General features: G+C 33.0%; 1 protein-coding gene across 5 annotated transcripts in view; it reads left to right on the plus strand.

Moving 5' to 3' along the window:
- Positions 1-16,706, plus strand: part of STXBP5L (syntaxin binding protein 5L) — a 399,447-nt gene that overhangs the window by 309,876 nt on the left and 72,865 nt on the right. For 3 of the 5 annotated variants that reach the window (XM_043594274.1, XM_043594276.1, XM_043594275.1), the window contains 2 exons: positions 7,285-7,350; positions 14,647-14,739. In XM_043594274.1, the coding sequence (XP_043450209.1) occupies positions 7,285-7,350; positions 14,647-14,739 (159 nt within the window). The remainder of the gene's footprint in view (positions 1-7,284; positions 7,351-14,646; positions 14,740-16,706) is intronic. The other 2 variants (XM_043594278.1, XM_043594279.1) reach the window with 1 other exon arrangement.

Here is a 16,706-nt window from a genome sequence, read left to right on the forward strand (position 1 = left end):
TCAATACATGCAAAAAAAAATCATAAACTAACACTTCTTTAGAATAATCACCAGAAAACTAGGAATAGAATATTTCCTCAAATGAATAAAGCCAATCTATAAAAACCTACAAATAACATCACACTTAATTGTGGAATATTGGATGTTTTTCCACTAAAATTGGTAACAAGCCAATGATATACACTCTCATCACCTTTGTTTGACATTGTACTTGATGACTTAGTAAGGGCAAAAGCAATATAAAAATAATATGCCTAGGGTTTAGCAAGAAAATATTAAAACTCACTTTATTTGCCAATGATATTGTGGTATATTAGGACACCCAAAGGAATCTACAAAAAAAAAATACAAAACAATATGTGAACTTAGCAACATTGAAGAGTACACAGTATACAAAATCAATCATCTTTCTATATAATAAAAGGAAACAATTGAGAAATTTATTTATTTTTGAAATACCAGGTACTGGATAGGGGCGTCTGAGTGGCTCAGTCAGTTAAACATCCGACTTTTGATGGTTCTCATGGTTCATGAGATGGAGCCCTGTGTTGGGCTCTGCGCTGACAGCTCAGAGCCTGCTTGGGATTTTCTCTCTCTTTCTCCCTCTGCCCCTCCTTCACTCTCTTTCTCAAACAAAAAAACAAAACAAAACAAAAATCAGGTACAGGATAGACTTCCGAATGGCATCTTGAGAAGCACCATGGACACATTCTCCAGAAAAAAAGTAAAACTGGTAAAAAGTATTTTTTAAAAACAGCAATCATTTAAAGCCTCTGGAAATTGTCCTAAAAGGATACAGAAAATAAAGAAACATTTATTCAAGAAAATCTACTGACACTTGGTAAAAAGTGTGTGTTTGATATTGAGCCACAACTTGCTGTATACCTCTCCTGCCTTCAGGTTGTCAGCATTTCTCATCCGTTCCAACTCCCAAGTTGCAAAGGACAAATTCCTGGTGAGTGTAGCCAAGAGGTCAAAGTCTTCTCTCCCCTGTCAGTCCCCCACTCATAGGACAAAATGTCTACCCCAGGCATAGCAAGCTAAAATGCTGAGGCCTTGACTGCTCTCACCCAGCTTGGTCATAGGACAGAGGTTTCGTGCCAGAAAAGTAGAGCTGAGAAGGCCAGAGGTTACCATCCCTGCCCCAGGTCCAGACTAGTGGCTCAGAAATTTTGCCCAGAGAAAGAGGCAATGAACTTTGAAGCTCTCCCCAAAGAAACTAGCTTATTTGAAACACAATTTGAGGAAGTTCAAGCCTAAGGATGCCCTCAAAACCAATGAAGTATTTGTTGGAAATCAAATAAGAGGCTGGCAGCTCCTCTTATTTAAGAGCAACCAGCTAGGCCAAAGGTGAGTTGGGATTTGAACAAACCTCAAATACTGGCTTCAAATATGACTTCTGCCTGAATTGGATTAGAATATTGAGTAATATATATCCTGGAGCATTGTCAAAAACAATAAAGCATTCACCTGGTTGTGACTGTGATAGCTAATAGCTGGATTTGATATCAATGAAGTGATCAGGGAAAGAGACAAAGAGAACCCTGCTAAAACTGTCATCCCAGGGTGACAGTATACACACAGAAGGCTATACCCTCTGATAAGCAACATCAGAGTCTTCACAATATAAGGGAAATAAATTTCACTAGAATAGTCTAGCCAAGTCACTAAACAAGCAAATAACAACAAAAAAACCAGAGAGAGGGAGGGAATTGCTATACAGTATTACCTAATATGTCTAGTTATCAACAAAATATTATAAGACCTACAATAAAACAGGAAAGTGTGACTTATTCACAGAAAAAACAAGGCAATAGAAATGGTCTCTGAGAGGGCTCAAATGTTGGATTTAACAAAGACCTCATAACAGCCATGAAAAATCTTTAAAGAGCCAAAAGACACCATGTTTAAAGAAGGTAAACTATAATGATAATATCTCATCAAATAAAGAATATTAACAAAGAGATTGAAGTTATAAAAATCAAACAGAACTATCTGATAGCATACACAAGAATTAACTCAAAATAGATTAAAGACTGGACTATAAGATACAAAACCATAAAATCCTACAAGAAAATATAGGCAGTAAGCTCCTTCCTTGATCTGGGTCTTGGCAATAATTTTTTGGATATGACACCAAAGCAAAGGCAGCAAAAACAAAAATATGCAAGTAGGACTACATCAAACTAAAAAACTTCTGCAGAGCAAAGGAAACCATCAACAAAATGAAAAGACAATCTGTGAAATGAGAGAAAATATTTGAAAATCATATATCTGATAACAGATTAATATCCAAAATATGTAAAGAACTTATACAACTATAGCAAAAAAAATTTCAATTAAAAAATTAGCAGAGCATCTGAATAGATATTTTTCCAAAAAAAAAGACATGCAGATAACCTGCAGGTACATGAAATTTGCCCAGCATCACTAATCATCAGAGAAATGCAAATCAAAACCACAATGAGATATCACCTCCTATTTGTTAGAATGGTTATTACCAAAAAAACAAGAAATAACAAGTGTTGGCAAGTATGTAGAGAAAAGGGAATCCTGTGTGCACTGATGGTAGGAATGTAAATTGGTGCAGATGCTTTGAAAAACAGTGTGAAAGTTCCTCACAAACTAAAAATAGAACTACCATAAAATCCAGCAATTCTACTTCTGGGTATCTATACAAAAAAATAAAAAACTAACTCAAAAAGATATATGCCACTCCCATGTTCATTGCAGCATTATTTACATATTTTCCAAGATATAGAAACAACCTAAGTGTTATCAATGGATGGATGAATAAAGAAAATACGATTGAGTTACACACACACACACACACACACACACACACACACAAACTGGATTATTACTCAGCCATAAAAAAGAAGGAAATCTTGCCATTTGCAAGAACATGGATGGACCTTGAGAGCATTACAGTGCCCAGTGAAATAAGACCCATGACATCACTTATATGTGGAATCTAAAAATGAACAAAGAGCAACAAAAAATGAGCACATAGATCTGGGGAAGAGATTGGTGGTTTTCAGAGGCAGAGGGTGAAGCGTCGATGAAATAGGTGAATGAGGTCAAGGGAAAATAAGACCCAAATGGAAATTCTTATACAAAAGTACAGTACAAAAAGTACAGTAAATGAAAAGAAAAATTTGCTAGAGGGAGTCAACAGTAGATCTGAACTGGCAGAAATCAGAATCAGCAAACTTGAAGGAAACTGATAGAGACTGCATTCTGAGGGGAAAAAAATTAAGAAAAATTAACAAATCCTCAAAGAAGCTTAGGATACTGTAAATGTAGCAAACATGTCCATAATAAGAGTAGAAAAGAGAGAAGCAGGAAAATATTCAAAAAGATAATGGCTGAAAACTTCCAAAATTTGATGAAAACCATTAATGCATATGTCTAAAATGTCAGTGAACTCCAAACAGGATAAATGCAAAGATACCCACACCCAGAAACATCATAGTAAAAATGCTGAAAGGCAAAAAAATCTTGAAAACAGTAAGAGAAAAATGACTTGTCCCATACAACAGAACTCAAGTAGGATTAACAGTTCATTAGAAACAATGGAGGCCAGAAGCAGTAGGACAACATATTCAGAGTGCTCGAAGGAAAAACCTAAACCCAAAAATCTTATATCCAGCAAAACAATCTTTCAAAAATGTAGCTGAAATAAAGTCATTCCCCGATAAACAAAAAATGAGAGAATTTGTTGCTAGCATAGGCCACTTTATAAGAAATACTAAAGGAAGTTTTTCTCAGGCTGAAAAAAAGTAATGCCAGATGATAATTTGAATTCACACAAGGGGAAAAAGAACACTACTAAGGTAACTATGTAATTATAAAATAATAATATAAATGTACATGACTTCTTCTCTTAACTGATTTAAAAAGCCATTTATGAAACAATATTATAAAATTGTCTTGATGGGCCTACAGTATGTAGAAATGTAATATATTTTCCAATAACAGCACAAAGGAAGTAGGTGGGAGCAAAGTTGTATTTGAGTAAGCAAACAAACCCAGGTGGATTGACTGGAACAAATGAAGAGAACTAGAAATGATAAATTGCAAAGTTAATATACAAACTATAAATATATTTTCTGCTTACTTTCTTCTCTCAGGTTTTATAAAAACCCAAAGTTATATAAAGTAATCATTATAATAATATGTTGCTGGATTTGTAACACATATAGATGTATTATGTATGCCAGTAATAGCACATAAAGGGGAAAGAGGAAATAGAAGTATGAAAGAATAACATTTCTACATCTCCCTGGAATTAAGTTAATATACATCTGAAGTAGATACTGAGAAGTTAAGATGTATATGTTATCTTAGAGCAATGCCAAAAATATGATGACAAGATCATTAAAGAAATGAATGAGTTACACTAGAAAATATTTAATGCCAAACAAAGCAGTAAGGAAGATTAGAGGGACAAAAAGACATGAGACATACAGAAAAATAAAGTAGAATGACAAGTGTAACCTAACTGTATCAGTTATAACATTAAATGTGGATAGATTTAACAATTCAATCAGAAGACAAAGACTGTTGAGCCAGATTTTTTAAAAAAAACCAAGATTTAACTCCATGCTGTCAGAGGCCACACATAAAGATGTAAATCCGTTGAAAGTTAAGAGATAGAAAAAAAACCATGCAAACAGCAAGTACAGCTGTAGTTAATACCAGACAAAATAGATTTTAAAGCAAAAAAAAGTTACTATAAATAGGGACATCTAAAATGAAAAAATGGTTAACCCATCTAGAAGATATAACATCTGTGTATCTGACGACCGATCTACAAAGTACATGAGGCAATACTTGACAGAATCAAAGGGAGAGAGACAATCCAACAATAATTACTGGGAATTTCAGTACTCCACTTCGAATAATGATACAAGAAGTAGACAGAAAACCAAAAAGGAAATAAAGACTTGAAAAATGCCACATACAAAACCTCTATACTGAAATCTACAAACTCATGCAGAAAGAAAAAAAAATTTAAAACATCATTTAAATAGAGGAGAATACCATGTTTATAGGTTGGGAGACTGAATATTTTTTAAATGTTTATTCTATCAAAATTACAGTCTAGTAAAAATTTGGCATATCCTTTTGTAGCAATTGACAAATTGATTCTAAAACTTATTTAGAAATGCAAAAAATCTAAAGTAATTAAAACACTCTTGGAAAAGAACAAAGTTGGAGTATTTTACTACCTGACTTTAAGATGTACTATAGACCTGCATTAATTAGTGTGGTAGTCAAAAAAAGATAGACAAATAGACCAATGACTACAAAATACAAAGTCTAGAAGTAAACTTACACATATGTATCCAATTTATTTTTTACTAAGGCACTAATAAAAATCAATGAAAAAAGGAAAATCTTTATAACAAATAATGATGGAGGAACTAGACAAACAACATATAGGGAAAAACGAACCTTAATCTCTACCTCACACCACAATCAAAATTTATTTGAGATGAATTATAGTCCTAAAACTGAAAGCTGAAAATTAAAAAAGCTTTTTGGAGAATACAATAATATCTTCATGAGCATTGAGTAGGCAAAGATTACTTACACAGGAATTATAAAAAATTCACAATTAAAAAATTTCATAAAGGGTCCTTCAAGTAAACTAATCTCCTGAACATCAAAACATTTCATTTTCATTAAGAAAATGACAAAAAAAAAAAAAGAAAATGACAAGATAAGTCACATACTGGAAGAAAATATTCACAGTACCTACTTCTAACAAAAGACTCTTAAGTATATAAATAATTCTATTCAAGATTTGGCACATACTTGGTTCTGTAACCTTAAATTGTTTAAACTCTTCAAACTCATAGTTTCTTATCTGTAAAACATAAGAGGTGGGCTAGAGTACCACAGCAGCCTTTTCCCAAATTCTATAATTTTTTGAACCATAGTAAGTTTATTGGTACAAATTATATCAAGAAAGGGGTGGTAGCAAGGAATATGGACAAAGATAGTTCTGGTAATTGACAATAGTTTTTAATAAGTACTTCTGGGTATAAAGATTTACATTAAAGTAGGAACTCTGAATATTTTTTATAAGGAAAAAGTATATAAGAATCTCTAACAAGTATAGGAAAACCATAATTAAGGATATTTTATGAATGCCACAGGAATGCAGGCTGGCAGATAGCAAGAATTATAAAATGTTTATTTATTGTGCCTATCCTTGTGTTTGTCAGTAGAGTTACATAACAGAGTATTAAAAATAAGAGAGGGGTGACTGAGTGGCTCAGTTGGTTGAACCTCTTTAACCTGTTTAACCACTGAGTGGCTCAGTTGGTTGACTCTTGGTTTCAGCTCAGATTGTGGTGTTGAAGTTCCTGAGATCAAGCTCTGTCAGCACAGAGCCTGCCTGGGATTCTCTCTCTCTGCCCCTCCCCCACTCACATGTGCTCTCTCTCTCTCTCTCTCTCTCTCTCTGTCTCTCTCTCTTAAAATAAATAAAATTAAAAAATTTTTTTAAAAAGAGAAAAATGTAATCCTTATTATAAGAAGGAATTTGATATCATCAAATAAGTCACTTAATATGTATTATACAACACTGCATTTTTATAACTAAGTATAATATTTAGAATCTGTAGCATCCGTTAAAGTTCTTTTTATTTTTTTTAAAATTTTTTTTTTCAACGTTTATTTATTTTTGGGACAGAGAGAGACAGAGCATGAACGGGGGAGGGGCAGAGAGAGAGGGAGACACAGAATCGGAAACAGGCTCCAGGCTCTGAGCCATCAGCCCAGAGCCCGATGCGGGGCTCGAACTCCCGGACCGCGAGATCGTGACCTGGCTGAAGTCAGACGCCCAACCGACTGCGCCACCCAGGCGCCCCTTAAAGTTCTTTTTAAAAGCCAATAAACATTTATCTTGAAAGAAGATTTGATTAGGTCTTTTTAAAAACTCCTTATAAATTGTATTATTTTTGGTCTATTTTTAGATAAAACTAGGTCATTTATTAAAGTAGCTATTTCATGTTAAAAAGTAAGAAAGAAGATTTTGTATTTTACTACCATTATGTTAATTACTCCTTGTATATATCTATTAGTTATTGCTCCTTATTGTTTCTGGTATAACTTACTGAAACAAATTTTCAGAATCATTGTCATAACATGAGAATAGAAAAGTTTCACAGGGAGAAGAAAAACCTTTTGAAAATTTTAGGAATGAATATATAAGAATTATCTACAATTTGTTAGCAAAATTTATCTAATTTCTTGTCATTTCATTTTCAGGTTTAACTGAGCTAAATGATAGTCCCATTCCCCTGGAACTTGAGCGCTGCAAGTCTCCCACTTCAGGTAAACATGAATGTTAACTTTCAGCCTTCTTGTAATTCACTGCAGTAATCTACTGCTTTATTTTCTTAATTCTTACAATGTGAAATTCATAATTTTAGTAATTGTTTCTAATTTAGTTTCTGAAATTTTACCATAAGCAAATATATAAAAAATTCTTGGCCTCCCAAAAAATTTAGATCAGAGATATGAGTGTAGTACATTTAAAGACATTTTAAACAAAGGTTTTTTTTTTTCAAAAAAAGAAAAAATGATAATATGCTGGAAGTAAAGCATCAAGAAAGCATGAGCCTACCAAAGTATATTAAAAATGTGAGTATAAAGATTCCTAGGAATAGGTCTTTCAAGGTGTACAAAAAAATGTTAGTAGAAATTGTTGGGTGGTGGGATTATAAATGGTTAGCTTATATTTTTTCATTTATTTACCTGATTTTTCTCCAATACATATACAGTATATGTAAATTTTTGAACACCAAAAAATATTACGTATTTCTTTGACATTGAACTATATGTTTTCAGAGTATCAAAAAATTATAATTCCTTATAATTAATTTTTATTTTAACTTCATATAAATTTATAAACATTTAATGCCTTAAAAAGCAATTAATTTTGACTTTTGGAAATTCTTTTCTAACTGTGATATTTCTTTAATTTATTCTATCTCTTTTTTTTATGTTTATTTTTGAGAGAGAGAGAGAGAGAGAGAGAGAGAGAAAGAGAGAGAGACCATGAATGAGGGAGGGGCAGAGAGAGGGGGACACACAGAATCTGAAGCAGTCTCCAGGCTCTGAGCTGTCAGCACAGAGCCTGATGTGGGGCTCGAACTCATGCACTATGAAATCATGACCTGAGCTGAATGAAGTTGGATGTTTAACCTACTGAGCCACTCAGGCACCCCCAATTCATTCTATCTCTTAAGAGTTGTTAATTGTTTATCCTTATTCTTCAGGAATGTGAGGCAAAGTAGAATCTAGTGTCCTGTATAAAGTTTTCTTTTAGCCCTATCTATTTAATCTTTATTTCATTGCTTTTATTTTAAATATGATCTCATACTTTTACCCTTTCTTTTGTATTTCTATCCTGTAGGCACCATCCTAATTTAGGCATTTAGTATCCTACATTTAGAGTATCACAAAAATGTTCTTAACAGGTGTCTCTGTGATCTCTCATCCTTACAATTCATTTTGGATATCATGTTGCAAAACTAATCTCCTTAAAATATTACTTTGATATTTTCTCATGTCATAAATCTTCAATATAAAATTCAATATCCTATATCAATTTAAATAACTTCACTTTAAATTCTCATTCATAAGCTAAATTTAAATTTTTAAATATTTTTTTTTTGAGAGAGAGAGAGAGAGAGAGAGAGAGAGAGAGAATATGAATATGCATGCAAGCAGGGGAGGGCAGAGGGAGAGAATCCCAAGCAGGCTCCACACTCAGTGCAGAGCCCAGCACAGGGCTGGATCTCACAACCGCGAGATCATGACCTGAGCCAAAATCAAGATCAGGTGCTTAACCAACTGAACCACCCAGGCACCCCTGTAATCTGAATTTTAATAGTAATATAGGGTTCAAAAGTCAAAGAGAAATGGTATTTAAAAATCTCCCTCCCACCCTTCCCCATACTTTGTTTCCATCCTTTTGAAAAATAAACATTGTTACTTTCTTATTTATCCTTTCAATTCGTATTTGTAAACAAGCCAAAAAGACATAGTATATTCATTTTGGCTTCCTGTTCTATACACTAGTATAGTATATGCATTTCAATATACTTTGCTTGATTCACTGTACTGTGTATCTTGTCTTTCCATTTCATTAAATAATCACTACAGTTGTATGTTATTGAAATGCATGCAGTTACTGTAATTTATTTAGTATTTCACCAATTAAGGGACCCTTAGTTTGCTACCAGTGTTCTGCCATGTCAAACAATGCTGCAGTGACTAACCTTCATACCTTCCTCATTATAAATGTGTACAGGTAGGGGCGCCTGGGTGGCTTAGTCAATTAAACATCGGACTTTGGCTCAGGTCATGATCTCCTAGTTTGTGAGTTGGAGCCCGCATCAGGCTCTGTGTTGACAGCTCAGAGCTCAGAGCCTGGAGCCTGCTTTGGATTCTGTGTCCCCCCTCTCTCTCTGCCCCTACCCTGCTTGTGTTCTGTCTGTCTGTCTGTCTCTCTCAAAAATAAACATTAAATAAACAAACAAACAAACAAATGTGTACCAGTAGATCTGTAAATTCCTAAAATTGGAGCTTCTGAGTCAAAGAGTATATGCCTATCTAATTTTTATAAATTTTCCCAAATAGCTCTCCTTAGAGTTTGCAGCAATTTTCTCTCTTGCCATCAGTAACATACAAACAATGGTTATCTTTTTTTTTTTTTAATTTTTGTAACGCTGGTAAGAAAAGGTCAATGTAGTTTCAATTTATCTTTCACATACGTGATATTGAATACCTTTTCAATTGTTTAAGACCTATTTATTTTTTTCTATAAATCATCTATTCATACAATTTGCCCATTTTCTATAGAGTTGTCATTTTCATATCAATTTTTATTGCCTCTTTACAAATTAAGATTACCCTTTTATGACCTGAGATCCACATATTTTTCTCATTTTCACTTTGCTTGTGGTATCTCTTGCCTTACAGCAGTTTTTTGCATTCAGACATTTCCTTTGTGGACTTTTTTCTTTATGCTCATTAATTTAAATACAATTGTAATTATCTGCTTTTTAAAGTTTTGGTAGAATTCTCCCATCAAGTCACTTACCCTTTATAATTATTGATTTTGTATCTTCATATTGTCCGTAAAGAAAGCTATTTTCATCCTAGAAATTTTCTAACAATATTCAATGTAACATATGCAAAGATTGTGGCTCTTTAATTAGGCTAGTTAATAGTCCATCTATTTTTCTGTTGTTTTTTTTTTAATTTAGAGAAAGAATGTGTGTGTGTGTGTTTGTGTGTGTGTGTGTGTGTACACACATGCAAGCTGGAGAGGGACAGAGAGAGGGGGAGAGAGAATCCCGCAGCAGTGCAGAGCCCAAGGTGGGGCTGGATCCCACAAACCATAAGATCATGACCTGAGTGGAAATCAAGAGTGGGACACTTTACCAACTGAGCTGCCCAGGTGCCCCTTTCTGTTTTGTTTTTTTAAACTTGAACAAAAGTTTTACTGGATTTTAGGGGTTTTAACTTAATTTCTGCTGTTAACTTTATTAGTTCCCTCCTCTGTTTTCTAATTTTTCACTTTTCAATTTTTTTGTGGTAGATGCTTAATTAATTTATTTCTTACATGTTGCTATACTAAGGTTAAATTTCCCATTGAACTCTGCATTGTATGTATCAGAGCTTTTGATAAATTGTGATTACATTAATAGTAATTTCCATATGGTAGAGTTTTTTTTTCTTTTACCAGAGTTATTAATGTTAACTTGTAGCAGAATTAAGTAGCTATAAGTGCTGCTTCATTGTTATTTAAGTCTTTCATGTCTTTATATTTTAATTACTTGACTTGCCAAGGATGGAGAAAAGGAGAATTAAAATACTGTACTAATAATGTTTCTATTTTTCCTTATACCTGCTGTGTTAAAAATATTCATGTGTAGATATTTTAAACTATATTGACAAAAAGTGCATCTTATACCATAAACCACCATTGTTCATGTCTTTTTACCTGAATTCCACTTTGTTTACTATTAATACTACAACTTTTCCTTTTTTGTTTGTTTCTTTGGAATTTTTTTTTTTTGTATACCTTGGTCTTACCTCTTTAGGAGTAAACTTTTTTAACTGAGGTATAATACAGAATGTCTGTAGAACACCAGAAACCTCCCTCCTGCCTCTCAGCCACTTACTCTCACAAAGGTACCCACTGTTCTGACTTTTAACCATAAATTAGTTTTGTGAGTTTTGGACTCTCATATGAATGGAAACATGCAGTATTTACTTCTTTTTTCTAATTTTGCTCAACATTACGTATATGATATTCAGTCACATTGAATGATTTTTAGTTCTGTGTGATACTCCATTAAATGAATATATCTATGCATTTTATTGTTGCTGCACATTTAGGTGGCTTTCAATTTGGGGTTATGTTATGACCAATCTTGTAAAATTTTTATTGCAAATATAAACTCATTTTTGTTGTACGTGTTTCTGGGAGTGAAGCCTGGGGGGCATAGGGTATGTTTATGCTCAGCTTCAGTAAATACTACTGAGTTTTCTAAAATGATTGCACCAATTTTACTTCCATTAACAGTATAAAAGTTTTATTTGTTCCACATACATCTTTCTCTCAGTAACATATTTAGTTTTCTTTTTAGAGGTCTTGCATACCTTTCATTAGATTTATTCCTTGGTATTTGGTGTTTTTATACATCATAATTTTTTTATTTTTTTCTTATTGTTTGTGACTAGGTTATAAAAATACAATTAATTTGTGTATATTGATGTCATCCAGAAAACTTGATAAATTCCAATAATTTATAAATTCTTTTGGATTGTCTATCCAATTATGCCTACTGTTAAAAGAGCAGTTCTATTCTTATTTCTAAAGGAAGAAATTAACTAGGACCTCCAATATAATGTTGAATATATGTGGTATTAGCAAACATCTCTTATTTCCAGTCTCAGGCATGTCTTTCAATATCATAATTAATTATGGTAATTATTATAGGCTTTTAGTAGACATCTTGCTTTTAGACTTTTGCCTCTGATGTTTTTTTATTATGTTAGGGTAGATCTGGAAACACCACCAAGACACTTTTTCTTTTTGCTTTGTTTTGTTTTGTTTGTTTGTTTTGCAAGGCAGAGTCAGGACTTTGCATGCCATAAGGTAGATTACTTCAAAGCAGCAAGGCTTTGACTACTTTTGTATTAGGATACTTGGGACAGAAATGATTGGCTGTGATAAGATTCACTTATCACTTCAGTGCCTTATTTGAGACTGGTTTGCTGGTCAGGGCCCACTCTTCTTTAGTAGCAGCCTTAAATCATATTCACAGTTGAGGAATGATTTTTTTTTCCTTATAACAACTTTTTAGTCATTTTATGTTTGTTAAAATATATGAAATCTATCCTTCTGGGAACAGTGCCAACAAATTTTATTTTATCTTAAGAAAATTAGAAATAATATTTGATTATTCCATTCATTTCCCATGAAAAAATAAAAATAATGGTGTTGCATTAAAGGGTCTTTCTAAGCCCACAAAGGAGAATGTACCCAATGCTATTCCTAGAATACCACAGCAACACATATACATAAAACTACATTCTGAAATCTCTTCCTATTGTAGGAATTGCTTTATTTAATCTAGATTATCAGGAGAGGTATTGTTAGGGTAAATGCAGACTTTTTAGTCCAATCTCATGAAACTAAAATGTAACCCAAAAAAGCACATTTAAGACTTTAATGGTAGTTTAAATCTCATGAAGCCTATTATCTCTAAAGGCAGAAAAGAATGAAAATATAAACAGTGAAAATGTTTAGATAACTTATAAAAGGCAGAATCAATATGTGTAATAAAGGGAAACTAGAAAATAATAATACATCTGACTTCTGAAAAATTAAGAAAAGCAGCCATGCCTTCTAATGTCTCCTTGATTCACATACTAAAAAAACTAGATCTGATTAATAATGTCAATTATTATGTTTGTATCTGGGTATATCTCCTCTTTTTCATATATATGTAGCATTTAAGAGCCAATACTATTCTTGTCTTTTTTTTTCCTTAATGCAGTGGTTCTCAAACATAAGCCTGTATGAGAATGATGTGAATATTTTGTTAAAACACAGATTGCTGAGTGCCAAAGATTCTAATTGGGCACTGAGTGTCTAGAGTGGGGCCTGAAATTTTGCAAAGCAAGATCCCAGGTGATGCCAATGCTTCTGGTCTCTGGACCACTTGAGAACTATGGCTCTGTGAAAATTTTTAAAATATTTTTTCAATAGTTACACTTACCCTCTCAGTATCTATTTTGTGATCTCAAACCTTAACCCCTTCAAAGTCTGATAAAAGTAGATTAGAACATTGATGCAAAGAGCTGAGTAAGAATGGCTGGTAATTAGGCAAGCCAGAGACCAGTAATAATTTTATAATTCTGATTTTCTACATGGATCTCAAACTCCCTTTTAGCTCAATAAACTGCAAGTAAAATAGAGCAAAGTTTAAGTCTATTAAATATTTATTTGAGGACAATGAGAACAGAATAGGAATTCAGAGCTGAAAGAATCTCAGTGAGCCAACCAGAATGCTGATGTTCTTAACTTCCAGGATACTATAGCCATTTCATATTATTTATTCATTCACCCAACTATTTAACAGGTAATTTTCAGTATGTGTAGTTATGTAAATATTATGCTATCTATCCCTGGAGAATAAACTAATGAACAAAATAACATACTCCATGCCAAATAGACCTGACAGTGTATCTGCAGAAACCAACATTAAACTAATAATTTTACCAATAGTCAGCTGTTTTTCCTTAAAGCTGTGTAACCATTTTTCACTCACTAGGTAAGGCTGTGCAGTTTGTGTACTGCATAAACATACCTTCCAAGGGGATGAGCAGGAACATTCAGCCCTAGCTTCACTTACCTGGAACAGAACTGCAATCCGTCAAGGAAATAGACGCCTTTTCTTTGGACAAAGAGTTGAAAACTACCCAAGCCTTCAACTGTAGGGTTATATCTGCCCACAAGATGTGCATTTTTCTAATTTTTATTCCTTAAAGGTGTGTCTTTAAAAATTATTTGCTCAGATGAACATCTTTTTCTAGGCTAGCATCGGGTTCTAATATTCCTGCTACCTCTACAGCCATCAATCCTCATAATTCTCACTGTCCACAGTATACAATAGACTTACTATGCTATCAAGTTCAAGTTAAGGCTAGGGTGATAGAATTATTTATCATTATTAAAATATGTTTATTTAGGTTTCTTTAGTAAAGATATCTTTATCAAAATTTCATAGAGGCTAACATCACAAAAACTAACGAAGAAACAACCAGCTCTGTTCTCAAACCGGAGTTAGAACTAAGTCTTATAGCCTACAATGAATGCTTGTTCTGCATGGTTCTACATTTCTAGAAACCCAGTACATCCTCCAAAGAAGAAAGCTTCTTCCGTTCAAATAGTCCTCTGTTAGGGCAGTGCCAAAACATCCAGATAAATACCCAAAATAGAGACCCTTCCAGATAGTTATCATGCAATTCACCCCTTAGATAAAACTTCTGGGTTCACCTGGGCTAAGAAATTATATGCCAATAGTTTTTATTCCCTTCCTTTAGGACTTGCTACCAGAACTCCTGAGGCAGCACCAGGCTTGTATAGGAATGAAATACCAGCTGTGAGACAGAGGAATCAAGCACATCACTTGCCAGGTGAAAGAGAAAATCTCTTTTGTGAACAAACAAGTTTTTCATATCTCTACAATTTTCTGGACTTCACAATTTGTCTCAAAAGCTTTATTCCTATCTGTGCTGAAAATACAGGTCCCTCATGGTGAATGAAGACAAATTTCCCTGAAGTAATAAAACCATGTACACTGACTTCATTCAATACAAAACAGGAATTGTTAGGGCTTTTGTGAAGACTTTGAAATGTTCTATAGAATTTTGATAATGTTGTTTTTCTGCTTTAAACCTGAATACTTTTATCATACCTATAAGAAAATATGAGGGGAGCAACAGAGAATTCAGGGAAACTTAAGAGCCAAAAAGTAGAGTGGTTTTGTAAAAATTCTCCTAATTCTTCATAATACAATTAAGTATTTTCTATGATCAGAAACTACTGTGATGAACCCTGAAATTCCACCAAAGAATTGCCTCAAAGGGGCAATGTTCTCTCAGAAATAGCAGAAAGGAAGGTCTTATAATCTGTTTTAAGCAGAGCCATTGAATATTTGATACTGCTCAGAGAGACCAAATCAAAATCAAACACAGGTTTTATAGCTTCCTTAAATTAGGCATTCATTACAAAATGGTTGTGACCAGATTTGCAATTTAAGAAGCATAAATTACCAATATTCTAGAATCCAAGTTAAGTCAGTAACCAAGGATCCTAAAAATAGTTGTAACCCATAATTTTCCAAACAGTAACTTACTTTTTTCTTATGTAATACAACACCCCTGTGATAGGCCTTTTTCTGAGGAGAAAACTGATGGTCAGAGTATTTAAGTAAGTAGAGCTGGAATTCTAACTTGGTTACATTTGGTTGTAAAGCCTATGCGTTTTCCTCGTTTCATTAATAAAATGAAAAAAAGAAATATGAAAATTGCAAAAAACTAATCACAACTGAAATTAAAACATAGGCAAGCAGTGACAAAATTGCTATGAAGAGAATGTTTTAACAAAGAAATTCAAAAGAACTTAAGAAATATACTTTGCATGAAACATTAGAACTATAGTTTACCATTTAAGTTCCAGGAAAAGCTAAATACAAAAATAGTTTTTAGTTTTATAGTGCATAAAATCAACAAATTATCACATTTGAATTTATCAAGCCTTGTTTGCTAAAAATTGTAATCAATGTTGGTATAGTACTTTAAAGCAAACTAAGTATTTTCATATGTATTATCTTATTCAATCCTACAGCAACTCTGAAGAAATTATGACTAAGGAAAAATTTCATAACTTGCTCAAGATAACCCTGCTAATAATAAATGACTTAGTCTAAACCAACTCATATCTTCAGACTTCAAGTTCCTCTGATCCCAAATTATTTGTCCTCCTATTAAAAAAGTATGTTGAAGAAACTAGTTCTCTCTGGGATTTATAATTCAAGGTAGATAAGAACAGAAGTAAAGTTTCCCAATCTTTTAACTCTCATTCATACAACACTAATAACAAGTTACTGATTCATTAACACTGTCCAGGTAGAAATAGGATATATATATATATATATATATATATATATATATATATATATATTGATATTGTAAGAAAAGTGAAGTCATGACGTTAAACATTTTTTTATGCTGAGGAAAATTTTAATAAAGATACTTCTTTGCCTGGATATGCCTTAGCAACTTCCTAAAAAGGTGAGGGCAGGGGGAGTAATATAGAGGCATGTAGGCCTTTCAGTGCTCTACCATGGATGGTGACTCCAAAATTGCGCATATGTGTTTGAACTGTACCTATATACATAGCAGGTATTTTTGTTTTATCTTAGTTTCTGGCTTAGGGAAGATACAGACAAATGAAATTTGTTACTTTGTTCCAACTAGTCAGTGAATGAATCAATACACAGATAAATTTTATAAACATTTCAATCTAAACAACTTTTAATTTATCGTTAGATTTATTTATTTTGCAGAAGACATCTAGGCCACACAAGTGGTATCTTCTG

The sequence above is a fragment of the Prionailurus bengalensis genome, chromosome C2 (genome assembly GCF_016509475.1).
Source record: "Prionailurus bengalensis isolate Pbe53 chromosome C2, Fcat_Pben_1.1_paternal_pri, whole genome shotgun sequence".
Classification (NCBI taxonomy): Eukaryota; Metazoa; Chordata; class Mammalia; order Carnivora; family Felidae; genus Prionailurus; species Prionailurus bengalensis.